Raw genomic sequence first — 23326 nt, 5'->3', positions numbered from 1 at the left:
ATCGGGGTCCTTTTAGTAAATATCTCATGCACTATCATACCAAATTTCGGGTCCATTGGGCTTAATACCTGGGCACAGGAGGCACAATTATACAGTTCGGTCAGAACACCACCTAAAAACATCCATAAAATCATTTTAAAGGTATCTATAAAAAAACAGAAAAATCGGGTCTGGGTATTGGCCCACTCTACCTTTGTGCCAAACTTCAGGTCATTCGATGCAGGAATGATGGTGTTTCTGTCATAATTTCATAATGTATGTGGGAACACTTCTTGCACTTGACTTTGCTATCCTCTTCTTGGTGTCTGTTGGTGCCACTTGTGGCCGGTTGACTATTGTACCCTTTGACAGGCCAGAGTTTCAGCACCCGGCCAATAATAAATTTAGCACTGTCAAATTGACACCTTCTATCAAGGCACAATCCCATGTGTCTGCACAACTGGTGGTGTATCCTCTTCAGTAGAAAATAGTCTCCAATAAGCAGACCCATCGGTGCCTTAGAGATAATATAAAAGCTGGCAAAGGAGCATAGCCGGCCAAATGGAGATAGCCGGCCAAAGGGCTACACTAAGTCCCTTGCCAGCTTTGATACTATTTCTAAGGCACCGTAGGGTCTGCTTGGAGACTAGTAGAAAATAGAGTACAATACAATGATTAGTATTTCCTTTGTGTAGTTTCATGTACCACTCACCGCGCCATTCTGCACGCCCTGCTGTATCGCTAAACCCGACACTCTAAACTTGCGTTAATTAAACGTACAAAAACTACACAATAACGACGACAAGCTACCCAAATTTGTTACTGTGTTTGTGCATTGTAGCCAATTTTAAGTTAAACAGTACGATTTTTTACTTACTTTTAACAAATTTCTTCCCCGACGACATGCTCTCCTGGTATGGTTAAGCTGCTAATTTGAAAGACACTTCCTCATTTGCTGTACCCAATCAGGTCATCGCTTCCGCTAAGTGCCGCGCGTATTGGTGACGCGGTAATTACATTTAGGCACAACTCACAGCTGCACCACATGAAAATACACGTAGATACCGGCTTATAAATCATTATGAAGTGATTTTGGGCCAAAAATGATAGCTTGGTTCTTTTAATAACTATCTCCCGCAGTATCATACCAAATTTCAGGTCATTTGGACTGAGTACCTGGGCACGGGAGGTAAGAATATATAGTCATGGTCAGAAATGGACCTAAAAACATCCATAAAATCAGTTTAAAGGTATCTATAAAAAAAAAGGAGAAAAAAGCATCTGGGTATTGGCCCACTGTACCCTTGTGCCAAATTTCAGGTCATTCGGTGCAGGAACGACGGAGAGGAATCACTTTAACGATCGCGACAGGAGAAAGAAAGAAAGAAACAGTATGAAAACAATATTTTTACTCCCGAGCGTACCTACGGTACGCGGAGTAAAAATAATTATCATCTAATCACGTATCACGTTTTTATATGTATCTTGGTGATAAGCCGGCACAAACCAATGGCGACAGACCATCCTATCACCGATCGTGTCATTTTTTTTCAATACACAGAGAGATCTGGTACAGATCTTCGATTGGTGCATTGAATGTAAAGACTACAGTTTGTATGCTAAAGGTGTCACACCAGAAGGTTGTCACTTTGGTCGAATGATAATTTGGGATAGAACGAAATGGCACAAATACACCAAATCATGCACTATTGTGGGTAGTAAAATACTAATTGACAAGAAAGAAAGATTCTGTATATCTTCGTTGAAATATTAGGTGTTCTGTGTGATTAGCTGTGCACGTGTACATTCAGAGTTCATTTCTGATTTGAATTCAAGGTAGAACGTCAGGCCAAACTCACCTGCTGAAACCCCAAGAAAAGCACAGAAAATCAGAACGATGACGACTGATCCTGTAGCACACCTGCGACGTTGGTCCACTTGTACCTTCCACAAACTTCTCATGGTGACTTCGGTCGAGTAGGTTACATTTCTAATCAGTACAATGCTATGGTAATAACATACAGGGACGTTTGTTCTACAGGGAACTTATTTTTCAGGTGTAACTTCCTCCTGGAGTCCGCGCAGTGCGCCTGTGCGGTGACACGGGGCCAAAAGTGGTGACTGCTGAAGTTAAGTAAATCATTAACCCTAACTCTCAAATAAACATAGCGACAGTGTGCCAAACATCACAGCCTCCCCTGCATTGCTCTTTGTAGCATATTGGTACATGATATGTAGTGCAATTTTAAGGGGAAGTACTAACAACGAAAAAAAAACACACAAATTACCTAAGATGTCAGTTCAACCATTCAGGCCCTAAAGACTTCCAATCAACGAAATGTAAGGTAAACAGACTTAAGGGAACAGGAGGGACCACTAATACACAAAGGACAAATCAACGTAACTATTTGATCACTTCACCTACAAAAGCTGGTGGACGTTTTTCACTTGACGTGATGTGTCGTCATGGACTTGAATAACTGAGTTAATGTTTACTGCACCTAACATGTTTCCTGTCGCCACATACCTGACGTCACACATTGCGCAACTTGGGTCTTAACAACATGATGTTTGCTGAATGCCTTTTGTACACCACCTTCCCTAACCTATAAATCAACATTCGAATACTCACCCAACAAACGCTGTGCATCGTACGTCTCAACCGTCTTACACGATCAATTGGTTAGCTACCAAAGGAAGCAAATGTCTGTAAGAACCATACAATTGTGCTTGTGGTAAACAAAGTACGCTTGTATCTGCGTATACTACTTTGATAGTATTGTACGTATGTGGTCCAAAACATCTCAAGATAGCTTTCTTTCCAATCAAAACCAATCAATCATTGTCGTCATGGTAACAGCCCAAGCAGACTTGGGCCATTTTAACAGATATTTTTCATGGTCATCAACATGGAAATTGGCCACGTTTAGGACCAAATCACCTCCAAACGTCCTGTCCTAACAAAAAAATTGAAAAAGGATCTTACTAGACTGATGTCTAAAATTGTACAAAATAAATGTAAAGTTGATGCACAAATAGATGGGCAATATCAAAACAATTCAATATTTGGTGCTTCAAAAAATTATCTGTACGCCTACATGTAAAAGGTTACAAAATTCAACTTCTTCATGGAAATCAATTAAGAGTACAATTGCTTGTGTTAAAACAGTCCTGATAATAGATTGCCTCATGTGACGTCACTCCTCCTAACACTGACGTGAAATAACATGTACATGCTTGTACGAATTATCAACTTTGTCTTAACGTGCATATGAGCAGTAAAACCCTACGCTTGGTAGAAAATCACAGCCGTGGAAATACCTTTACACTGAAAATATTCTCAGGTTTATTATTTCAAGACGAAGTGAGAATTTAAATGAGACACAATCATGCACCATGTCTTTATACAGTGAGGATAGTTCAATGTTAAGATGACAAGACAAATTAGTATAGCCAATATCTAGAATTGCATATATGTTTCTTTGACACTCTTATACATCATATTGGGTACAATCTGTACATCATACAACATTTCAGACCTGACGAAACAAGACATCTATAATTGGCTTATTATATAAGCTAGGGCAAATCCTCAATCTCGAGTTTCACTAGCAATGAAAACAAGTTCACGTTCAGAGTCTCCAAAGTTTCTTTAGCCTGCCAAAGTATATTTAGAATATACATGAATGGAGTAATATGAATTAATCAAAATTGATTGAGTCTCTTCCAAGTCGCCAATCCAACAGGCGGCATGCTTTTATTTTACATATGCGGTTAAAATGCAAGTACCTGGAACAAAGTTCACACATCACCGTTCCTAACTATATGTACTAGCTTGATTACCTACAGATATAAAAACAACTTTGTTGACCACAGCGAGTTTCCATCTATTCCTATCCGTCCCCATATCCTACTCCTGAAGAAGTGAAGCGTACGTCTGACAACAGAAAAGAAGAGGTAATTTAGTACATCTAAACAAAGTCTAGCATGAAAATGTAGATATTTTAAGTCCACTAATGATCAGTGGACAAGACATGGTCCAGTTTGCATTGAATACAGCTAAAATGCACATGAAAAGTCTCACAGTGCTAGGATATATACGTTCAGATCTTTACCTTGTGTGCTTGAATGATCCTGCCCAGGTTGGTCTTCAGCTGAGGAAAGGATGGCCTTTCCTCTGGCAGAGTTCTCCAGCAGTCTTGCATTACGACGAAGCTGTGTAAGTAATTTGTAAAATGGCATTTTAGATAACGAAGGAAGTGTTTATCTTTTATTCACTACGTTCATATTTCTTTAGCAGTAAGTATGCATGGTGCAGAGTTAAGATGAATGTAGCATTACCGACAGATCATATGTGAGCTGTTGCTAAAGAAATACTTACATTTCATCGGGACAGTGCAAAGGCTTCTCCAGTCGGCCGCCATCTTTGATCATGTCCATCATCTGTTTACCCTTCATCCCTTCGTATGGCAGATGTCCTGCATGCGGAATGTTCCTTATTTTACTTATTCCAAACTCAACACTACAAAAAGTAATCCAAATGTTACGACGAAAGTGAATAAACATGGAAACCATACACATAATCATTATCATCATTTTGGTCTTTCATATATTCTTGATTTTCTTAAACAAATAACAATTGCACTTTTCCAGAAAAATATAAGGATATCATTTTGGCATTAAAAATATAAGTATATATGCATACCCATGGCCATGATCTCCCACAGAAGAACACCAAACGACCAACTACAGAATTGTGAAAAAAAGGGCAAACGTGCTTTACATATCGTACTAATCGCACAAGGTCACAAGTGGTACTAGAGTCCGTTAAGAGGGATATTATTTTGCATGTTTCACAGATACGTATGTCACAGTGGTACAACAGGTTACCATGTCAAGAAAATAGCATAAAAGGTTCAGTATTCATGAAAATAGAATTCCCTCATACTCACACGTCACTCTGAGTTGTGTACACACTGTAGAAAAGTGACTCATAGGCCATCCACCGCAACGGCAGCTTGCTCTGAGATAGGAATGATATGACAACAGTAAACCACTTTTTCGTCGTCTAATTCTTATGTCTAATCTTAGGAATCCAAATTACAATTAAAGTGCACCACATCACTTGTTTGTACAAATAGCCTTTGTTTCTATATCTCGTACATTCTTACCTTTGCAGTCTTCACGTACTCCTCACTTTCATAGATGTCCCTGGACAGTCCGAAATCTGAAACCTTGGCCACCAAGTTCTCTCCAAGTAGGATGTTCCTTGCGGCAAGGTCACGGTGAACACACTTTGGGGAATTCATTACATAATTTTTCATCGTCACTCAGGTGTTCCAAATGATAATCAGATGTTGCGATGAAGGATGGGTAACTTCAATGTGTGACAATACCAATCATTATGAAAGGCTAATCTTTACCTAGTAACCAACACTAATGATAGTTTGGACTTACCATGAATATTTGGATATTTTACCTGCATAGCCGCTAGATGGCTCATCCCAGCTGCTACGTCGATGCCAAACTGGATGAGCTGTTCCATAGGAAGATCAGAAGTTGGAGCAGGCTGATTCTGGTATTCCTCAGCTGAGTTGGACTTCAGCCAGTCCCTCAGACATCCGTTAGAGGCGTACTCAACTACAATGGTCAGGGGATCTAGAAGGATGTGGGGGCAGGTGAGAATAATGATGAATATGTTTATCACATGAGTATACCTGCTGTTAGGGTTGTCACAAAAATTGTCAGAAACTCATAGTCAAAATCTAAATAACCATTAAGGTTCTGGATAACTCACCGTCTTTTGTGCAAGCTCCCACCAGGGAGATGATGTTGTCATGACGACCAACAGTCACCAGGATCTCCAGCTCTCCCAGCAGGTCTTTCTTGTCACTGTCTGATGCAGAACCTGCGCCAATGGACGTGCCGTGTATTGTATGTATGTAAGAAATACGCTTAACGGAACCACGCAACATAGTGGCAATGTTGATGTATCGGATTTAGTATCAGCCAAGATATTCACGTATACCCCGGCTAGGGGAACGCAAGATATGTTATATTTGCTGTTGCATAAATAGAATTAACAAACTGTTTTGCAAGACTAGACATACAGCACAAACACTGTTGGTAAAAGATACTACGTTGAGTTTTAGTGCAACAACTGACTTTTGAGTGTCTTCACAGCAACGGTGGTGGTGACTCCGCGATTCTGAACTTTGCCAAGACGCACTTCGCCAAACTGGCCCCTGCCAAGCCGCCTTCCGAGCTTCAAGTTCGCTCGAGGGATTTCCCAGTAGTTCAGATTGGATGTTGAAACAACTGGGTCATCCTGTACACAATGAAACCCTGAATAAATCGCCCTTTCATTGATGAAGTAGGCACGAGATAAGCAATTGATGGAAATTAATGCTAGCTAAAGTAGTAGATACATTGGCTACATTAAAGGCTTTGTAAGGAATTCGACGTGTCAAGTACATGTGCATTACCGGATTGGCTGGAGTCTTCATTTCCGTAAGAAGCGCTGTTAGTCTTGCTCTAGGCCCCGCCTTTGGGATCAGGTCCTTCAAAATGGCGTCGTTCATACCACGGAGCGCTCTCCCGTCGACATCATGTTCTACAATAATGGTGAAACTCAAATATTCCTGTTTTGCATTTATTTGAAGAGCGTAAATCACTTGCCCTTATAGAATATGATTGTATAAGTATTTTCATTAAACAATGTTTAAAAGTCTTACCTTTAAATGATTTGGTAAGCTCTTTTAAGCCATTAGCTTCAAGAAAGTCCTTGACGTCATGAACAGTCGCTAATTGCGACAGCCGCTTGTGACCCTGGTAATCATTGTATAACGTTACATGCATTAAGTTAAATGGATTCAAATTAGAAAATGTTAAGAGAAGTTGCATGATTTCATCATATCATTTCTCGTTTTAAATGGACTCAGTTCAAAGAGAGATGAGGTTCTTACCTTCTTGGTATCTACTTCATGTACGAACGCTTCATTTCCACTTCCGGTCTCTGGAGGGTCTCCGATGTCTGTAAGTGCAACGTCTCTGTTGCCTGCCTGATTATGGCTTTTCTGTCGTCTCCTTAGGCAAGCAAGTTGAAGGTGAACAAAACTACACTTTAACACCAGCAAAAGGTCCCATAGAAGCCATATAAATTCCGTTTTGTCTGATTTACTGCAAGCAATACTGAGCATTGAAATAATCAAATAATAAACGCACTCTTTATTCACAAATACAAAAAAATAACAGATATAAAAATGGCAGTCACATATTGTTAAGGAAAAATAGCTATGACTCTTTTTCATGAATGGTCATTGGAAGATAATGGATTAATGTCAGAGACTTTGGACAGGGATGATTAGTTGGCTATTGTTACCTGTAGAAGATCAGTCCTGCACCCAATATAAGAAGTAGTGCTACTGCTGCTACTGTACCTCCGATGATCGCTGCAACTGACGAGCTAGCGGTTTCTGTTTAGCATGATTAAGGTATGATTACATTTTCTGTCACGTTATACAGTACTAGTGGTACAGACAAAGGTACGGACAAATGAATAGAAGTGATTATCAAATATGGCAAGTTGATACCCAGGTCCATCGCTAGCTTTCCGTGTAAACTGAACCACTTGACTCCAGCCCTCAGAGTTCCCTGTCTTCATGAATCATCTGCTCTGTGTAGTTGTTTTCAGGCTGTTTTCGAGTCTTTTTGGTTGTTTCAAGTTGTTTAAGTTATTTTTCGAATTGGTTCTTGGTTGCTTTCGGTAGATTTTTTTTCAGGTTGTTTTCGGTAATTAGTCAAAGTTGTTTTCGGTTGCGCGCCATATAGCTAAAGTTGGCAACTCTACTTGAGGAATAGGCTCCCAGTTTCACGTACACTTCAGATAGATTCCAACAAGAATAGATATTTCATGTGTTGCATGGATATGTGTAAGTAGAGTTTATGTGATTGTGATGTGACCACTACAAAGGCCAGGTTATGCCGTGTTTTGTTGAGTCAGCACAAAAGCATGGCATTCAAGGTTTTGCACGATATAACAATTATTTGTGAATGACAACATTTATATCCACCAGGAAAAGGACAGCAAGAGCAAAAGAAGCCGACTCAAGTACGTCAAATACTAATTGTGCCGATTGTAATATGTAAGCATCCTCACATGATACATTTTAGGCTCTAAATAGTCTAAACATTCACCATTAGATGTTCGATAGAACAGGTGAACGAACACGAAGTACCTGAACATCCAGTTCCACCACTGACCAGTCCATCTCCTGTGTACCCAGGGTTACAGGTGCAGGTCGCATCAAGGGCAGGAGGGGGGTTATCTGTACAGGTGGCCTGGGTGTGGCACGGGTTAGGTGAACAGGCATTGGTATCTGGAGATGAGAACAGCAAATGATAACTATCAAGATACTAGTGTGCTGGAAAGTATTCGATGCTGGATAAATTCCTTAAATCGTAGGTATGACAATTGCCTTTTTTTTACAATAGCATGGGCAAGTTACCTATGCATCCAGTTCCACTGGCCAGCCCATCTCCTGTGTACCCAGGGTTACAGGTGCAGGTCGCATCAAGGGCAGGAGGGGGGTTATCTGTACAGGTGGCCTGGGTGTGGCACGGATCAGGCAGACAGGCGTTGATTTCTGGAGAAACAACAAACATGATCAACAAACGTTTCAAAATATGATAGGTACAGTCACTAAAATATGTTCATGCATGCATTACAATATAATTCTACAATATTCTGTAAACAAGACATAGAAGCTATCGTACATTGTCGGCCTTAATCATTCCTACAAATTCATCTCTATATTGTGCCTGTCTTGCTACCTGTTCAAATCATAAGATTAAACATTCCGTCGTGATAAAAAATTGAGTTGTATCTTCTCCGATCACTTAAACTTCCAGGGTTCGTCTGTCCAGTGTAGGGGGCCCATTGGTAGAATGTCCTCTAGGTGGCAAAGTCATCTCCGACGAAAATATGACATCAGCTGAAAGGCTGTTTCACTCAGGTTAGGGGAGTAGGCTTTGTCTGAACACAATGCACAGGGACTAGATAGGTACATGTACGAGGGGCGTTCACTAAGTAATAACTCTGACTCATTTCCCATAGCAGGAGATTAATGAAACTTGGCACAGTTATTAGTCTCTCTCTTCATAGGAACCACCCAGAGTTATGCATTTCTCCCATTGTTTGATGCAGCTCTGGACACCGTTTTTGTAGGACACCCCAGGTTGGTCCTCCAACAGATGGCTCATCAATGGCAGAAGAGGAACGACCAGCTCTGGAAGCTGTTTCCACAGACTTCCGGCCATGTTTGAATTCAGGATGCCAGCGTTTTACAAGGTCATATGATGGGGCATCATCACCATAAGTTTCTTTCATTTCATCAAAAGTCTCTTTTGGTGTGCGTCCTTTCAAATACAAAAACCGGATCACTGCGCGACACTCAACTGGCTCCATTTCACACCTAACTCAGTTCAAACACCAGTAAATCAGAAACCACTGTTAGTTCAGAGCTCTTTTTTGCAACATAAACTATTGAGATATGAATCATTACACATGCAAAATTTCATTTAGATCAAACAACTGGAAGTGGGTCAGAGTTATTACTTATTGAACGCCCCTCGTAGGTAGGTAATACCTGTACATTCTGTCCCACTGGCGAGTCCATCTCCTGTGTATCCAGGGTTACAGGTGCAGGTCGCATCGGCGGTAGGAGGGAGGTTATCCGTACAAGTGGCCTGGGTGTGGCACGGGTTAGGTGAACAGGCGTCTATGTCTGGAGATGGGAATGTCATAGAATAGCTACTGAGTCATTCGCGTCAGAAAAAAATAAAGATATGATTAGCATGGCAGGCCCTAGGGACACCGAATGGATTCGTAATGGCAGTTGCAAAGAAAGAAGTAGTTCGAGTCGTTAAAGGTTGTTATTTGTCTTATATCTTCAATAGAATAGGTGGGTGTTGTCAAAAAGGTGTTACCTGAACATCCTGTCCCACTAGCGAGCCCATCTCCTGTGTACCCAGGGTTACAGGTGCAGTTATCCGTACAGGTGGCTTGGGCGTGACACGGGTTAGACCAACAGGCGTCTATGTACGTATGGAGATGGGAACAACATAGAACAGCTGTTGACATACTCGCGGGAGAAAAAAATTAGATATGATTACAAGGACAGGGTCACCACATGAATACGTAGTGGCAGTTGTTATGTATCATAGTTATTTGCGTTTCAAAGGAAGAAGTAGTTTAAGTTGTTAAAGTTTATTTGTTATCATATTCTAGCTAGTATGTCATTTACCCTTACTTATTTATCTTTATATTTTTGCTAGCATAGGTGGGTATTGTAAAAAAAATGTTACCTGAACATCCAGTTCCACCACTGGCGAGCCCGTCTCCTGTGTACCCAGGGTTACAGGTGCAGGTGGCATCAAGGGCAGGAGGGGGGTTATCTGTACAGGTGGCCTGGGCGTGACACGGGTTAGGTGAACAGGCGTCTATGTCTGGAGATGGGAACAACATAGAACAGCTGTTGAGATACTCGCGTCAACAAATGATCACAAGGGCAGGGTCACCGAATGAATATGTAGTGGCAGTTGTTATGTATTATAGTTATTTGCGTTTCAAAGAAAGAGGTCGTTTAAGTTGTTAAAGTATTTCATTTGTCATTATATTTTCGCTAGCATGGGTGTAACGACACCATGTACACCTCGGGACCGATCAATTACTCATCTTTACATTTTTTCTAGCATAGGTGGGTATTGCCGAAAATTGTTACCTGAACATCCTGTCCCACTAGCCAGTCCATCTCCGGTGTACCCAGGGTTACAGGTGCAGGTCGCATCAAGGGCAGGAGGAGGGTTATCTGTACAGGTGGCCTGGGCGTGACACGGGTTAGGTGAACAGCCGTCTGTCATGTCTGTAGACGGTAAATCATAGAAAAGTTACAAGAATTGAAGTGAAGGCAACGATAATCATGATTGCTTTCAATTTGTGAAAATTACAATAACTAATGACACTTTTATCCTATCGTAGATGTAATATGGTAATGTTGTCAGTTTAAAAGCTGCATTTTTTAGCTTCCTATAATTTCAGTAGGTGTACTCGCCAGCAACTGCCAGAGAACTAACTTGTCATCAAGGCTAACTTCCTTACACTAGAAAAGTCATCATAAATGCCCATTTGCTGAAGCAAGACAACCGCATTTGGCAGTTTTAATTAAAGATATCGTAGTATGATATATGTTTTGAGAAATGGCAAATCTTTGTATTGGCACCTCTGGGAAATGTGCGCCAAAGGTTCTACATGTAGATGCCCGTGGATATCTATCTATCATTTTATTTCTTTGTACATGTCTTGCCATTATCTATTCGGCTCTTTGGTGCTGATCAATAGTATTAAGTTTCTAGGCCAGACGTTACTATAATGACCGGATAGAACAAAAAGGACATATGAATAAAATGATGTAGTGGAGAGTAACTGTATCTGTATCTGTATCTATACAGCTGGTATAGAAAAACCGTTTGTGTAACACACCGGGTTGACTACGAAGCATTGGCCGATCACTACCTCACGACAGCTTACAGGTTCGCTCATCTTAACTGATGTTGGAACAGCTCATACCTGTCTCACAATTATCTCCACCCCATCCAGGTAAACACGTGCAGGTGTACGACTCTGGTGAGTCAAAACTGTTCCTGCACGTTCCGCTGTTTCGACAGGGACTGCTGTCACATTCACCTGAATCAGACATAAGTCAGTATGGTACAAAATAATGACGGACACTCTTTAAGACTTTATAACACTTTAAAAATAGCGCAAGGTAATCAATATGAATGGGGTCGTGTGGAGTAACGACTGAGTGTTTGACCCAAAACCATGACCAGAGGTACAGGGGTTCGATACCGTGCCCTTGGGAAATACATCTTACATATTTTTTTTACTCCACATAGGTGGAAATGAGCACATACATGTAGATTTGGTTTCTTCAGACAGCCTGCTGTCTCAATGGAGGTCTGGTTTTGGGGAGCGCCACACCTCGATCACGTTAAAGAACCCGCTTCGGTTACACTGTTGTATGCAATTATACCAGACCTCCTGGCATGGAGATCACAGGATCAAACCCTTTTCTTTCCCTAGTCGAACACACAAAATAAAGACTTACCGTTTCTTTGGTAGAAATCGAATCGAGGATAACTGCCGGCGGCCCCGACTTCACTAGGTTCAGTGATCCCATCCTCCACACTAAGGATGCACTTGTTATAGACCTTGTCATACTCAAACGAGCGGCAGTTCACTGTTGATACCGTGTCAGTGCCGAGTAGACAGCGAAGTGCGCACTGGGTGGCGTTGTAACTGCTCAATACGTGGGTGTTGAAGCCATTAAGTCCTGCATCTGGCGTCTTTGTGAAGAATGAAAATGGATCTGAGGAAAGAGGAAGAGAAAGGTCTAAGAATTGACTGCATCCCATTTTAGTCAAATCACCGCAAGTACTTTTATGGATAACATCCCAGGCAGACTACAAATGTTAAAGAATTAGGGTCGATATCGATACTGACAGCACCAAAACTTCTACAGAACATAAAACATGTAAGAAGAATTAATGGAAGCGATAAACCATGATAGTACACGTACAAATAACACATACCTTATTTTACGGTAATCAATAATAAACAACGGTGTCAGCATTTAAGTCATATGATTATACAGAATAGGGTGAGCATTTCTATTATAAAGAAAAATGATAGTCATATACCAGGCTACATTTTCATTCATTTCTGCAAAAATGAAGCTTTGTATGATACTAGTACTTTCCTTGACTAACGAGAATTTGATAAATGAATAAAACAGAATTGTTCACTGTATAAAAGTACAAAAATGGCAAAAAGAAAAATCGGGATCTTGTTACTCTCTTTTCACATTTCCTTTTCATCCAACAGAGCTCTGATGCCTATATAAAGATAGTACAAGAAATATAGATATAACTGACTAAAAACGAAGGCTACAAAGCTGAAGAAACAAAAGCTGACTTAGGCTGTTGAGCTTTCATGCACTATGTTGCGATCTTAGTCATTTCCATCCTCAATAACATCCAAATTGACAATTTCTAGACTGAGGTATACTTCGACGCCCCTATTACACTTCTCTTCCTTAACGGATAAATTACCAGTAGCATTCCTTGATAGCACGTGCCGAAAATGTTATGGCGTTAACTCGCTAGGAGTAACTCAGCGCTCGTACAGCTTAGAAAATCCCAGCATCCATTGCGTTCTAGTTGGCAACGTCGTTGTCTCCTTTCTAACTACTTTTATGCTCACATGAATAGCCCAGAGATGCCAGATTGCAGTCAGGAAAAATACAACAACACCAAATATGCAAATAGGACTTTTTACAACATAACTGGTATAAGTTTACAACTTATATTTTTTCGTTGACGGGGATAAAGACCATTTCCAGGCGAAAATTAAAGCACATTGATGTGATCCATATAAATCACTTGTTGTGGCCTATACATTGTTTAATGTTATGATATGCAAACGTCGGATTTGCAAGGTGAGAGCACAATATGAAGAAATAAGATAGTTTGACTTACCATTGAGTTGGTGGTACCTATTGCCAATGTCCGGATCAAGACTTTGTGACACGGTGTTCTGATCCTCCCTACTCAGAACGCACCGCTGATTTCCGCTTCTGTAATCAAACGACCTGCAGAAGCCGAATGGAACGTTTGTTGTTCCTGCCAGACACTCAGCTGCGCACTCGGACGCGGTGAGACCGTTTATGATTTCGTCGTTGAAGCCACCGAGCGCTTTATTCGAATAATACCCAAAATATCGCACGAAGTCCACATCTGAAATGAATTTAAGACTTAGGTTATAACTCTCGCGAGCTTCACGCACACGCACAAACACACGCACAGATACACACACACACACACACACACAAACACACACAGAGATACACACACATACATACATACACTCACAAATACACGTACCTACAAACACACATACATACACACGCGCGCGCGCGCATACACACACACACACACACACACATACGCACATAATGAAACACATCATACACATTCTCATCTAATCCCATATCATGCTTTTATATGTATCTTGGTCATAAACCAACGACACCAACAAATGGCGTCAGACCCTCCTATCACCGTTTCTAGTCCGATCATGTCATTTTTTCAATCCACAGAGAGATCTGGTTCAGATCTTCGATTGGTGCATTGAATGTAGAGACTACAGTTTGTATGCTAAAGGTGTCACACCAGACGATTGTCACTTTGGTCGAAAAATAATTGGGATAGAACGAAATGGCACAATTACACCAAATCGTGCACTATTGTGGGTAGTAAAGCACTAATTGACAAGAAAGAAAGACTCTGTAGATCTTTGTTGAGAGCATAGGCGTTCTGTATGATTAGCTGTGCACGTGTACATTCAGAGTACATTTCTGATTTGAATTCAAGGTAGAACGTCAGCCCAAACTCACCTGCTGAAACCCCAAGAAAAGCACAGAAAATCAGAACGATGACGACTGATCCTGTAGCACACCTGCGGCACTGGGCCACATGTACCTCCCACAAGCTTCCCATGGTGACTTCAGTCGAGTATGTTACATTTCTAATCAGTGAGACGCTATGGTACTAACATGCAGGGACGTTTGTTCGACAGGGGAACTTATTTTTCAGGTGTAACTTCCTCCTAGAGTCCGCGCAGTGCGCCTGTGCGGTGACACCGGGCCACTAGTGGTGATGAATTTAGGTTAATCATTAACCATAACTCTCAAATAAACATAGCGAACACCTCACCCTCCGGTATTGTTCTCTTTGGTATGTCGGCACATGATATGTAGAGTTATACATGTTCTAAGGGGAAGTACTAACTGCGCAAAAGCCCTACAAAACACTGAATATGTCAATTTTATCACTCAGGTCCTAAAGATCGTCAATCAATGAAATTTGAAGTAAACGGACTTAGGGAACGGGAGGAACCACTAATACAAAAAGGACAAATCAACGTAAATATTTGATCAATCCATATCCAAAAGCTAGGGGACGTTTTTCACTTCGCGGTGTGTCGTCATCGTCTTTGCAGTAAAAATATCAAACCCTGTCTTATGTGCTTTATAAGTAATAAAAGCCTATATTTGATTCAAAATCTAACTTTCGAAAATTCCTTTCAACCAAAATCATCATCATGATTTTCACCATCAAAACGCAATGAAAACTTGTACTTGTGCCATGTCCATGTCATTCTCTGTAGTGAGAATAGTCCAGTGTTATCATGACATAGTTATAAGGACCCTTCTCTCCTGTAGGAAAGGGAAATAAACACCACTGAAAATTCACTAATCAGTACAACCAAATGCGCGTAATGTTAAGGTCTCAGAACACAGTTTTTCGGGTATGGGGATATACATGGTTAAGGACCCCAAAGTGAGGTGGTTCGACGACTCAAAACCTATAGTAGGGTGCAGATACAATTCACAAGAATTTAGTATGTTGAAGTTGAGGGTACAAGCTACAAAATATCTGAAGATGAGCATAGATTTGCCGGCTCGTTTTTCTATAACAGACACTTTGATTTGACCCCCAGCGGAGGTCATGGAACTGCAGGCGGCGAACAGGAAGTGCCGGTAACATATCAAGGCGCAAATTCCCGCCGGCCGAAAAAGCGACGTAATCCAACTTATACAGTATGAACACCGATGTATTCCTCTACTATTCACCACAGATTCCACCTCGCTGTCGTGCACGGAAGAATGAATACGGCCTTTGCAAGTACCGCGATGCACTATTTTAACCCGAACTACTTTTGGGGACGGGGGTCGCGGATAAATACTGTGTTATGAGACCGTAAGCCAACTTGACCTTGGATTTCTTTACGTTCATACAATAAAACTAGTCAAGATACAAAACCGTACCAAATTTTAGAGCAGAAATCCAAATGGTTCCTGAGATATGGCCAACTTTGCACTTTGGCGCCTAGCACAGGTGTCGGCACTGTACAAGGACTATCTGAGGGGCCGCTAATTGGTCTCATTATCTCAACAAATTTGATATTCTGGTTGACTTTTTCTGTTATAAGGAGCTTGCCAGACCACATTCTACCGTTCTGAGTGATTGGGGTTGGGGGTTTGTCTTTTTTAGGGCGGAAAAGGGGGGGGGGGGGGTCCAGCGGGCTTTAGACCGCACTAAGTCCTATACTTAAGCATAGGGAACGGTCTAGGCGGCCGTTGCCATGGTAACGGAGGGTCAGACGGTAACGAAAATGTTACAGTTCAAGTCAGCCGAGGTCAATTACTAACATATCGGTCAAATTTAATGTGCTTGTCCGTCCCTGGGGAATTCACGCTGTGGATGAATGTACTATTCCTCCTTGCAAACAGGGCTGGGCCATCTGGCCAAACGCACGCGGTGCATGCCGGGACTTCCGACACCGCAGATCTCTGGATTCTATGAAGGAAAAGTCTGGAACTCGCTAGTCTGTCGCAACAGACACTTCTCCAACCAATCAGAATGTAGGACTAGAACATGTCTGAGGGGAAAGAAGCTGCATTTCATGGGAGACTCCACCATACGGCAGTGGTACGAGCAGTTCGTTATGAATGAGACATTAAAGTCTTGAATAAAGGCTTATTTGGCAAAGGTATGTGTTTCTGGACCACTAGTTAACTTGCAAATACCTGAGCGTCAATATGGCGGAGCTAACAACCTACCGTCAAAAACCCAACTCTGATTCATGAACTTTGTACCGCTATTCAAATGATTGTTTTCTTTTTCACCCAAATACTTTTCAATGCACTACAAAACTTCACTAGCGCCTGATACAAGCATGTTCAACAGGTCACAACTAAACCTTTTGGCTAAATTAACAGCAACGACTTGATGATATAAGTCGTAATGACCGGATTGTTACATGGAACGATATCAACACCTAAACTGTAACAGATTACAGTAAACGTTGATTTGGTCAAGCACCACTGCTAGACATGGTAAAGTCTAAAGTACCATATGTACCAAACGACACCAAGATAACACGAAGCAATATGTTTTATATGTCACTACGAATTTCAAAGAATATAGATAGATTCAAAGTCAAGTCCAATTCAAAGTCAAGTCCAAATAAATACGCGTGATTACAACATACGACAGCAATATGTATCGGTCATAACGGTTCATATTAATTCACGAAAGTATGAGGTCGTGGAACTCTATCTTATAACCTATATCACAGCTTCTTGCCACATCCAATCAAAGGGCACATATAGAAGCACTGGTATGTTTACGAATCGAGATAACTTGCAATATGTTGTGTAGGCACTGTGACACGTCGCTTTGTGTCGTCATCTTGGTGAGTAGAGTACTTTTATTGCAACTCTGGGCTTTATTCGGTGGTTATAGCAAAGGACAAGGCGTTATGACACCATATATACCTCGGGGCGAGTCATTAACCTTTAATTAACATGCAACATCCGTGACGACACATCCTCTTAGACATAAAATAGCGAATGGTCCTTATTTGCACTTTTTCCTTCAGGAGAATGGCGAGTCGACAGAGGAGACGGACAGTGACCTCATCAAAACTTTGTTTCTTCTGCATCGTCTTGTTGCTGATTTTTGGGACCTTGGTGCTGTACTCTGTCAAGGTATACTGCACATCACATGGCTGTTGTGAATATGATACAATCAGATATATAAACAACAACGTCTGACTTTCGGCAACACAATCGACACTAAAGTAGAATACGATTCTACAAGCTATACATTTTTCAACCCGCTGCAATTAGTACGAACATGTTCTCAGTTAAAAACAGAAATTCTATCACACGATGTGTGGGGTTTCCACACGATGTGTGTAGTTTCCACACGATGTGTGGAGATTCCACACGTCGTGTGGAGATTCCACACGTCGTGTGGAAACCTGCACACATCGTGTGGAAACTCCACACGTCGTGTGGAAACTCCACACATCGTGTGGAAACTCCACACATTGTGTGGAAACCTGCACACATCGTGTGGAAACCCCACACATTGTGTGGAAACTCCACACATCGTGTGGAAACTGCAATCTGTCCTATGGCGATTGATGAGCAGCGCGTGACGCTTGTCCGTGTAAACAGCCCCCGTGACGCACAGCGGCATTACGTGTCACGTGTTGCCTCCAGGGTTGGGCGTACGACAGACATTGGGCAGTTTGCGGCATCACTGAATGTGCCGATGTCGTAGGCAGCCCACTTTCGCTTTGCAGTAGGTCAGGGGTCATATGCGAATGCCTGAGACCTTTCCCACCCTTAATTCAACCCACGCCACACTCGTCTGGTCACCAGGGTTCACGGCTGTGCGCTGCAGTGTGATGTGTTGTGGTGCGCCATGAGAGTCGCAGTGGGTTTGTGTGAACCGAAAACTATCCTAGGCTACTGTCCTAGGGGAATCATCATATGTCGCGCAAATTCCCTCCTATGAACCGGTCGTAGTATGTTCTACCTTTGGTCTTATGTATGTTCTAGGTATATTCCATCAAAAGTGTGCAGTATTTAACTAAACTACTATAGCGCCCACCATCTCTGTTCAGGGATGGTTGTAAAGCTCTGATGTAGATGGCTTCTTTGATCTCTCTAGCAAAAAAGTTTGGCTCTATGTCCAAGATTTTAACTTTGTCCAGTGAAACCGAATGACCCGGTGATTCTATGTGAATATGTTGGGAAAGTTCTGAGGTTGTTGAACTCGAGCGTCTGTGCTCAGGGAACCTGAACCCTATGATCCACTGCGTATTGCGTCACGTGTTCAATCTGCATAACGTGATGTCACAGCAGCTGGAGCTGTTCAGTCGAAAATTTGGGTGTGTTGGAAATTACAATTTAACTAGTTCAATAATGACTTCTACCAACACAGATAAACTTTAAAGTTTGTATTTATTACATTCAAGAGATACAAATTCTATTGGAATTTGTATCTCTTGAATGTGTCATTTTCAGTAGGCTATATGCTAAATATGTTAATGACCCACCTGTTTCTCATTGTGTATGGTGTCATAAGGCCTGGTCCTTTGCTATTACCACCTTATAAAACCACCCCTTGTTCGCTTCACTCATTTGTTGGCTTTATTTGGTGCTTATAACAAAGGACCAGGCCTTATGACACCATATTCGCACTTCACAGTCGGGTCAGGTCATTACCCCTTAATTATACCTAAGGGCTATCATATTTAGTTATATACACTATTACTCATGCTTGAAGTCTTGCCCTGGCTAAAACAGAAGCTATTCCCTGCTGTTTGTATTTACTTAATAAGCATTAGTGTATAACGAATGTCGGACGACTCGGACCATTACCAACTCGGACCAGTCAACTCGGCCCATCTGCCGGGACAACTCGGACCATCCCCCCCGACAGCTATTTCATTGACTTTTTTTCGAAAATGTTATCCCCAACACTAGTTTCATATGTATATACTCTGAAATGAGAAAACTGTAGGTTGGATTGATTGGATTGTGTAATTCATCGGAACTTTTCGGAACATTCCATGCAGCGCACATTAGGTCATTGACCCCAAAATACGCAGTGTGTGTGGACACGTGGATATATGTGAGGCGCTTCTAATAGAGGACAGTAGTAAACTTTATCATTTCTTGCTCTTCGGAATAGCTTTAGACAAATAAGATGTGGGTATTGATCAGGGAATGAGTCATTCTTGTTGAAGATTAATTGCTAATTAAGAATTTTTTTTCAAGCCGACCGTGTCCACTTTGTTTTAATATCGCCGGCGCCCGCGGCACATATGATACTAGATCAAAGGACCGCCACTCTGTATGACCAGGAGACTTCTGAAGTTCTAATAGTAACAGCTGGGGACAATCTTTATAATACTAGTACAAATGTACCAAGAAATGTCAATTTTTTTTTTCAAAAGATAAGTAATTTGGTCCGACTTGTACATGGGTGGTCCGAGTTGACCAGGGGGGTCGACCGTGGTCCGAGTTGACCAGATTTTCAATGGGCCGAGTTAGTAATGGTCCAAGTCGTCCTGATTCCGTGTATAACAAGCCGTGACAGATAGATTTGTATCAGAGTCCCATGTGAGTGATGATGTGACCTCACTTAGCCTCTGACAGAGAGAAAACCCTACAGAACACTTTCAGGCAGATGGTAAAGATGTACTAGTAGACTCAAAAGTCATCACAAAACTAAATTATTGTTATCAAAGAATTAACCTCTAACCCACTTTGTCCTCATTCACACCGATTACTATAAAGTTGCATTTAACAGCATATGTATGCACAGAGTTACTTTGTATCATAGAGAAACAAGAGATCTATTGTTTTCATTAGTATCTTTGGTCATAGGAAGAAGTAAACTTGAAGATTGATCATTAAGATTGATCAGATTGAATATTTTAATGATGGTGATCATTTCCCCAATTTGCTTAAATAGTATTCCACATGAGAAGTTTCCCTAGGCTTATATACAGGTCTATCTAGGGCCAATATTAAATGTGTCTATCTATGTTCCACAAAAGATGGATCATTGTAGATCTATAGTTACGTGTAGCTACATCTGTTTTGTGTTAGGCGATGAGAGATTAGAGCTTTGGCCTGTTGAGGCCAGAATTACCATCTCCCCCCTTGTGTGTCTTTTATACAGTATGTGCTACATTTTCCAATTAAGTACTAAAGTAGTCAACTACAAAATGAGGAAAATATCAGATGATATAAGATTGAATGTTTCTGCAAATCTGCCTTGGGATGTAATGAAGCAATGGTTAGATGCTCAGTTTTGAATTGCCAAGTAAATTTAAGGTAATGTCTACTAGGATGATAAGGTTGTGGTGTCAAAAATCTTGCATAAATGTCCACATTTACTCATACATCATTAAGATGTGTTCTACATGCTGAAAACAGTTACTGACTTTGGGGTCAAATAGTTAAGTTCAACCATTCAGATATCTTGATCCCCACCACTTGTATCCTCTAGGAGTCAAAGTTCTAATGTTCAAGCAGATGTAAGGACCTGGCACAATCATGTGTTTGCAATTTTAGTAAAACTATCTTAGAGAATTGTACTACGAATTACTTATAAGTCACCACATTGAAAGAGGCAAACCCCTAGAAAGTGTATTAACTTCCAAAAACATTTAAAAGCACTGAATACACTGAGACTGAACCAGATCTGTACATCTGCTTAAAAGTTAACCATTAACTACTTCCAGCAGTGAGCAGTGACAGGTCAAGGCGTGTCCAATTGGAGATAACAGCTTCAGCAGCTAGTAGGTATAAATGTACACCCAGTTCCTGGTATAACGTTACATGCCGGGCAGTGAGACTGGCCCACCTGACTCAACTCAGAGGAACAATCTAGAATATTTCTTAGTATTGAACTCAATATGTAAAGATCTACAAAATATACTTACCGGTACTAATTTTGGGGACCAAACAGATCTAAGAATTGCTAATTGTTTGTCAGATACACATTGTAGAAGTCAGAAAAAAGGGCTCATAGCCCTGAGGCAGACAGTGGAACAAGAATGACACTAGTCTCCTTGGGGAGGATCAGATTCTCAGAATGATGTTAATTCCTTTCAGAGGAGGACACAGCTGAGCTCAGTTGCATATCTGAAACCAGCCTTATGTGATGATAGAATGTCAATGATGGCTTCTCTGGAGTTACCAGTTTTGAGTGTTATAGTATTCTCCATTCACTTAAGATTGCCCAGGCTTGCCTTGCCAGATATCTCATTTAAATATGATTATTAGGTACTTGGATATTGAAATGAGCCAAGTGCCAGCATATAGCTTGTAAATATGCAGTAGTTTGAGTGATAATTGCCGCCCAGTGTCCCGCCTTCACTTTGCATCCCAATCAGGCGCTAATCTGTCCTGGTGAGGTAATTGCTCGCACTCAATTTCTAAAATCTGAGGAAGTGCAAAGGGAAGGACAAGACAGTCGTGTGTTTATTCATACAGAATACTGGTTCATGGCCACTAATGATTTCGGCAAAACAAGAAACAATACACATCTGTGAAACGCTGAATGGGGATATGGGAATGCACGCGCTTGGATTAACTTTCAATCTATTTTCTAATCGTCATTTCTTTATTCTTATTGATTCATTTTCTTTAACCATAAATTTCACACTTAAATATGACACTTTTGAGTTTGTTAATCACAGCTGAGCAAAATGGAAGCTCCTTTGTTCAATCCTAAATTTCAGCAGGGCAGCCATTGTAAAAGTTGTATTTGCCACGGCGTATCACTATGTGTAGTCTGGTCTTTTGTCTCTGCCCGGGTGTGAACGACAAACAAAAAGTACCTTCTTCACAACCAGGGAGAACTACAATCTAACCCATACAAAAGATGGGGAAAAAATCACAATCTCATACTCAGATAGATGTTTGAAGTATTTGACATGCTTCTGAAAGTTTTAACCACTCCCGCTGCTCTAAAAACATTTATCAAAAATGTTATGCATCATACTTGAAGTGCTTCAAGTAAACTGCAAAAGAGCACAGCACAACATAAACACATTAAATAGAAGACACCCTATATATTTCTATATAAACTCCTTGCCCTAAATGACCAGACTTTTTTGCCCAATATAACGGCCGGGGAAAGGGCATTTCACCAACATGGGCGTTTCTGATAAGGGAAGCACAGGATTCTAGCTATAAAAAGAAAAGAACATACGAGTTGAATTAGTGTGGTTATTTTCCTTTGTCGGCCTAGATCATATGTATGGTTGTCTGTCTGGACCAACCTCCAAATAACACAACTTTTGTACAATTGTCTTGGGGGAAATATAGAAGGAGGAGACCAATGTCACTTTTTTTCACGTTTTTCTACGAAAGTTTACACATCGAAGTATACTAAACATGCATTTCTTTTCATCATGGGCAATTTTACTCTGACAGCCCTAAACAAACATTCTAATCAGTAATGATAACAAACATGGCGACAGGCCAGAATCATTATGGCTGTAGATTGCATAGTATTCTCTAATGATTTGTTGTTCTCATGGTCAGTTTTATACACTATTTCATGCAAACTATAGCAACCCGTATTATGTTTTACTTCTCAAAGCACACAATTTGGCTCTCTGTTCTATTCTGGTGCGTTCGAAAAAATTGTTGGACCAAATCGCGTCATTTCATACCCCAGTTTGGCAGTATTGAGTCAAGGACGCTTTTTGTATCGAGCAAGGAGGTTAATATATGAGCTATATAACTCATCTGCAAACAGAACTTGCAGTAGCATAAAATATATATAGTATTAGTGAGGAGTTTCATTGGCCTACGCCTTCCTTCCCAAGCTAATGATGCTATCTTAT

At 41.0% G+C, this 23326-nt stretch overlaps 1 protein-coding gene across 2 annotated transcripts; it reads right to left on the bottom strand.

Annotated features, from left to right (window-relative positions):
* Positions 1–3296: 3296 nt before the first annotated feature.
* Positions 3297–14696, bottom strand: LOC118431379. 2 transcript variants are annotated; one of them, XM_035842529.1, is made up of 21 exons: positions 14493–14696; positions 13576–13833; positions 12147–12407; positions 11606–11722; positions 10345–10485; positions 9967–10074; positions 9627–9764; positions 8217–8357; positions 7361–7454; positions 6945–7065; positions 6714–6807; positions 6465–6592; positions 6145–6307; positions 5777–5887; positions 5459–5637; positions 5151–5273; positions 4932–5002; positions 4685–4725; positions 4361–4457; positions 4095–4194; positions 3297–3916 (listed from the first exon to the last, which is right to left on the bottom strand). In XM_035842529.1, the coding sequence occupies exons 1-21, from the start codon at positions 14593–14595 to the stop codon at positions 3890–3892; spliced, it is 2616 nt and encodes an 871-aa protein (XP_035698422.1). In that variant the 5' UTR covers positions 14596–14696; the 3' UTR covers positions 3297–3889. The 2 variants fall into 2 exon arrangements, with proteins under 2 accessions (XP_035698422.1, XP_035698423.1); XM_035842530.1 differs by lacking the exons at positions 8217–8357; positions 9627–9764; positions 9967–10074.
* Between the last annotated feature and the right edge of the window lie 8630 nt (positions 14697–23326).

Source organism: Branchiostoma floridae, chromosome 15 (genome assembly GCF_000003815.2).
Source record: "Branchiostoma floridae strain S238N-H82 chromosome 15, Bfl_VNyyK, whole genome shotgun sequence".
NCBI lineage: Eukaryota > Metazoa > Chordata > Leptocardii > Amphioxiformes > Branchiostomatidae > Branchiostoma > Branchiostoma floridae.
The sequence above is the reverse complement of the archived record's forward strand: the minus strand, read 5'-3'. Positions and strand labels throughout refer to the sequence as shown.

What these genes read in the sequence shown, in the direction of transcription:
- LOC118431379 (XM_035842529.1), bottom strand. Translation starts at nt 14,595, where the DNA reads ATGGGAAGCTTGTGGGAGGTACATGTGGCCCAGTGCCGCAGGTGTGCT. An exon ending in TGGAGATAATTGTGAGACAG is followed by an intron (nt 10,486 to 11,605) that starts GTATGAGCTGTT and finishes TCCCATCTCCAG; the next exon opens with ACATAGACGCCTGTTCACCT. An exon ending in TGGTGGAACTGGATGTTCAG is followed by an intron (nt 7,455 to 8,216) that starts GTACTTCGTGTT and finishes CATGCTAAACAG; the next exon opens with AAACCGCTAGCTCGTCAGTT.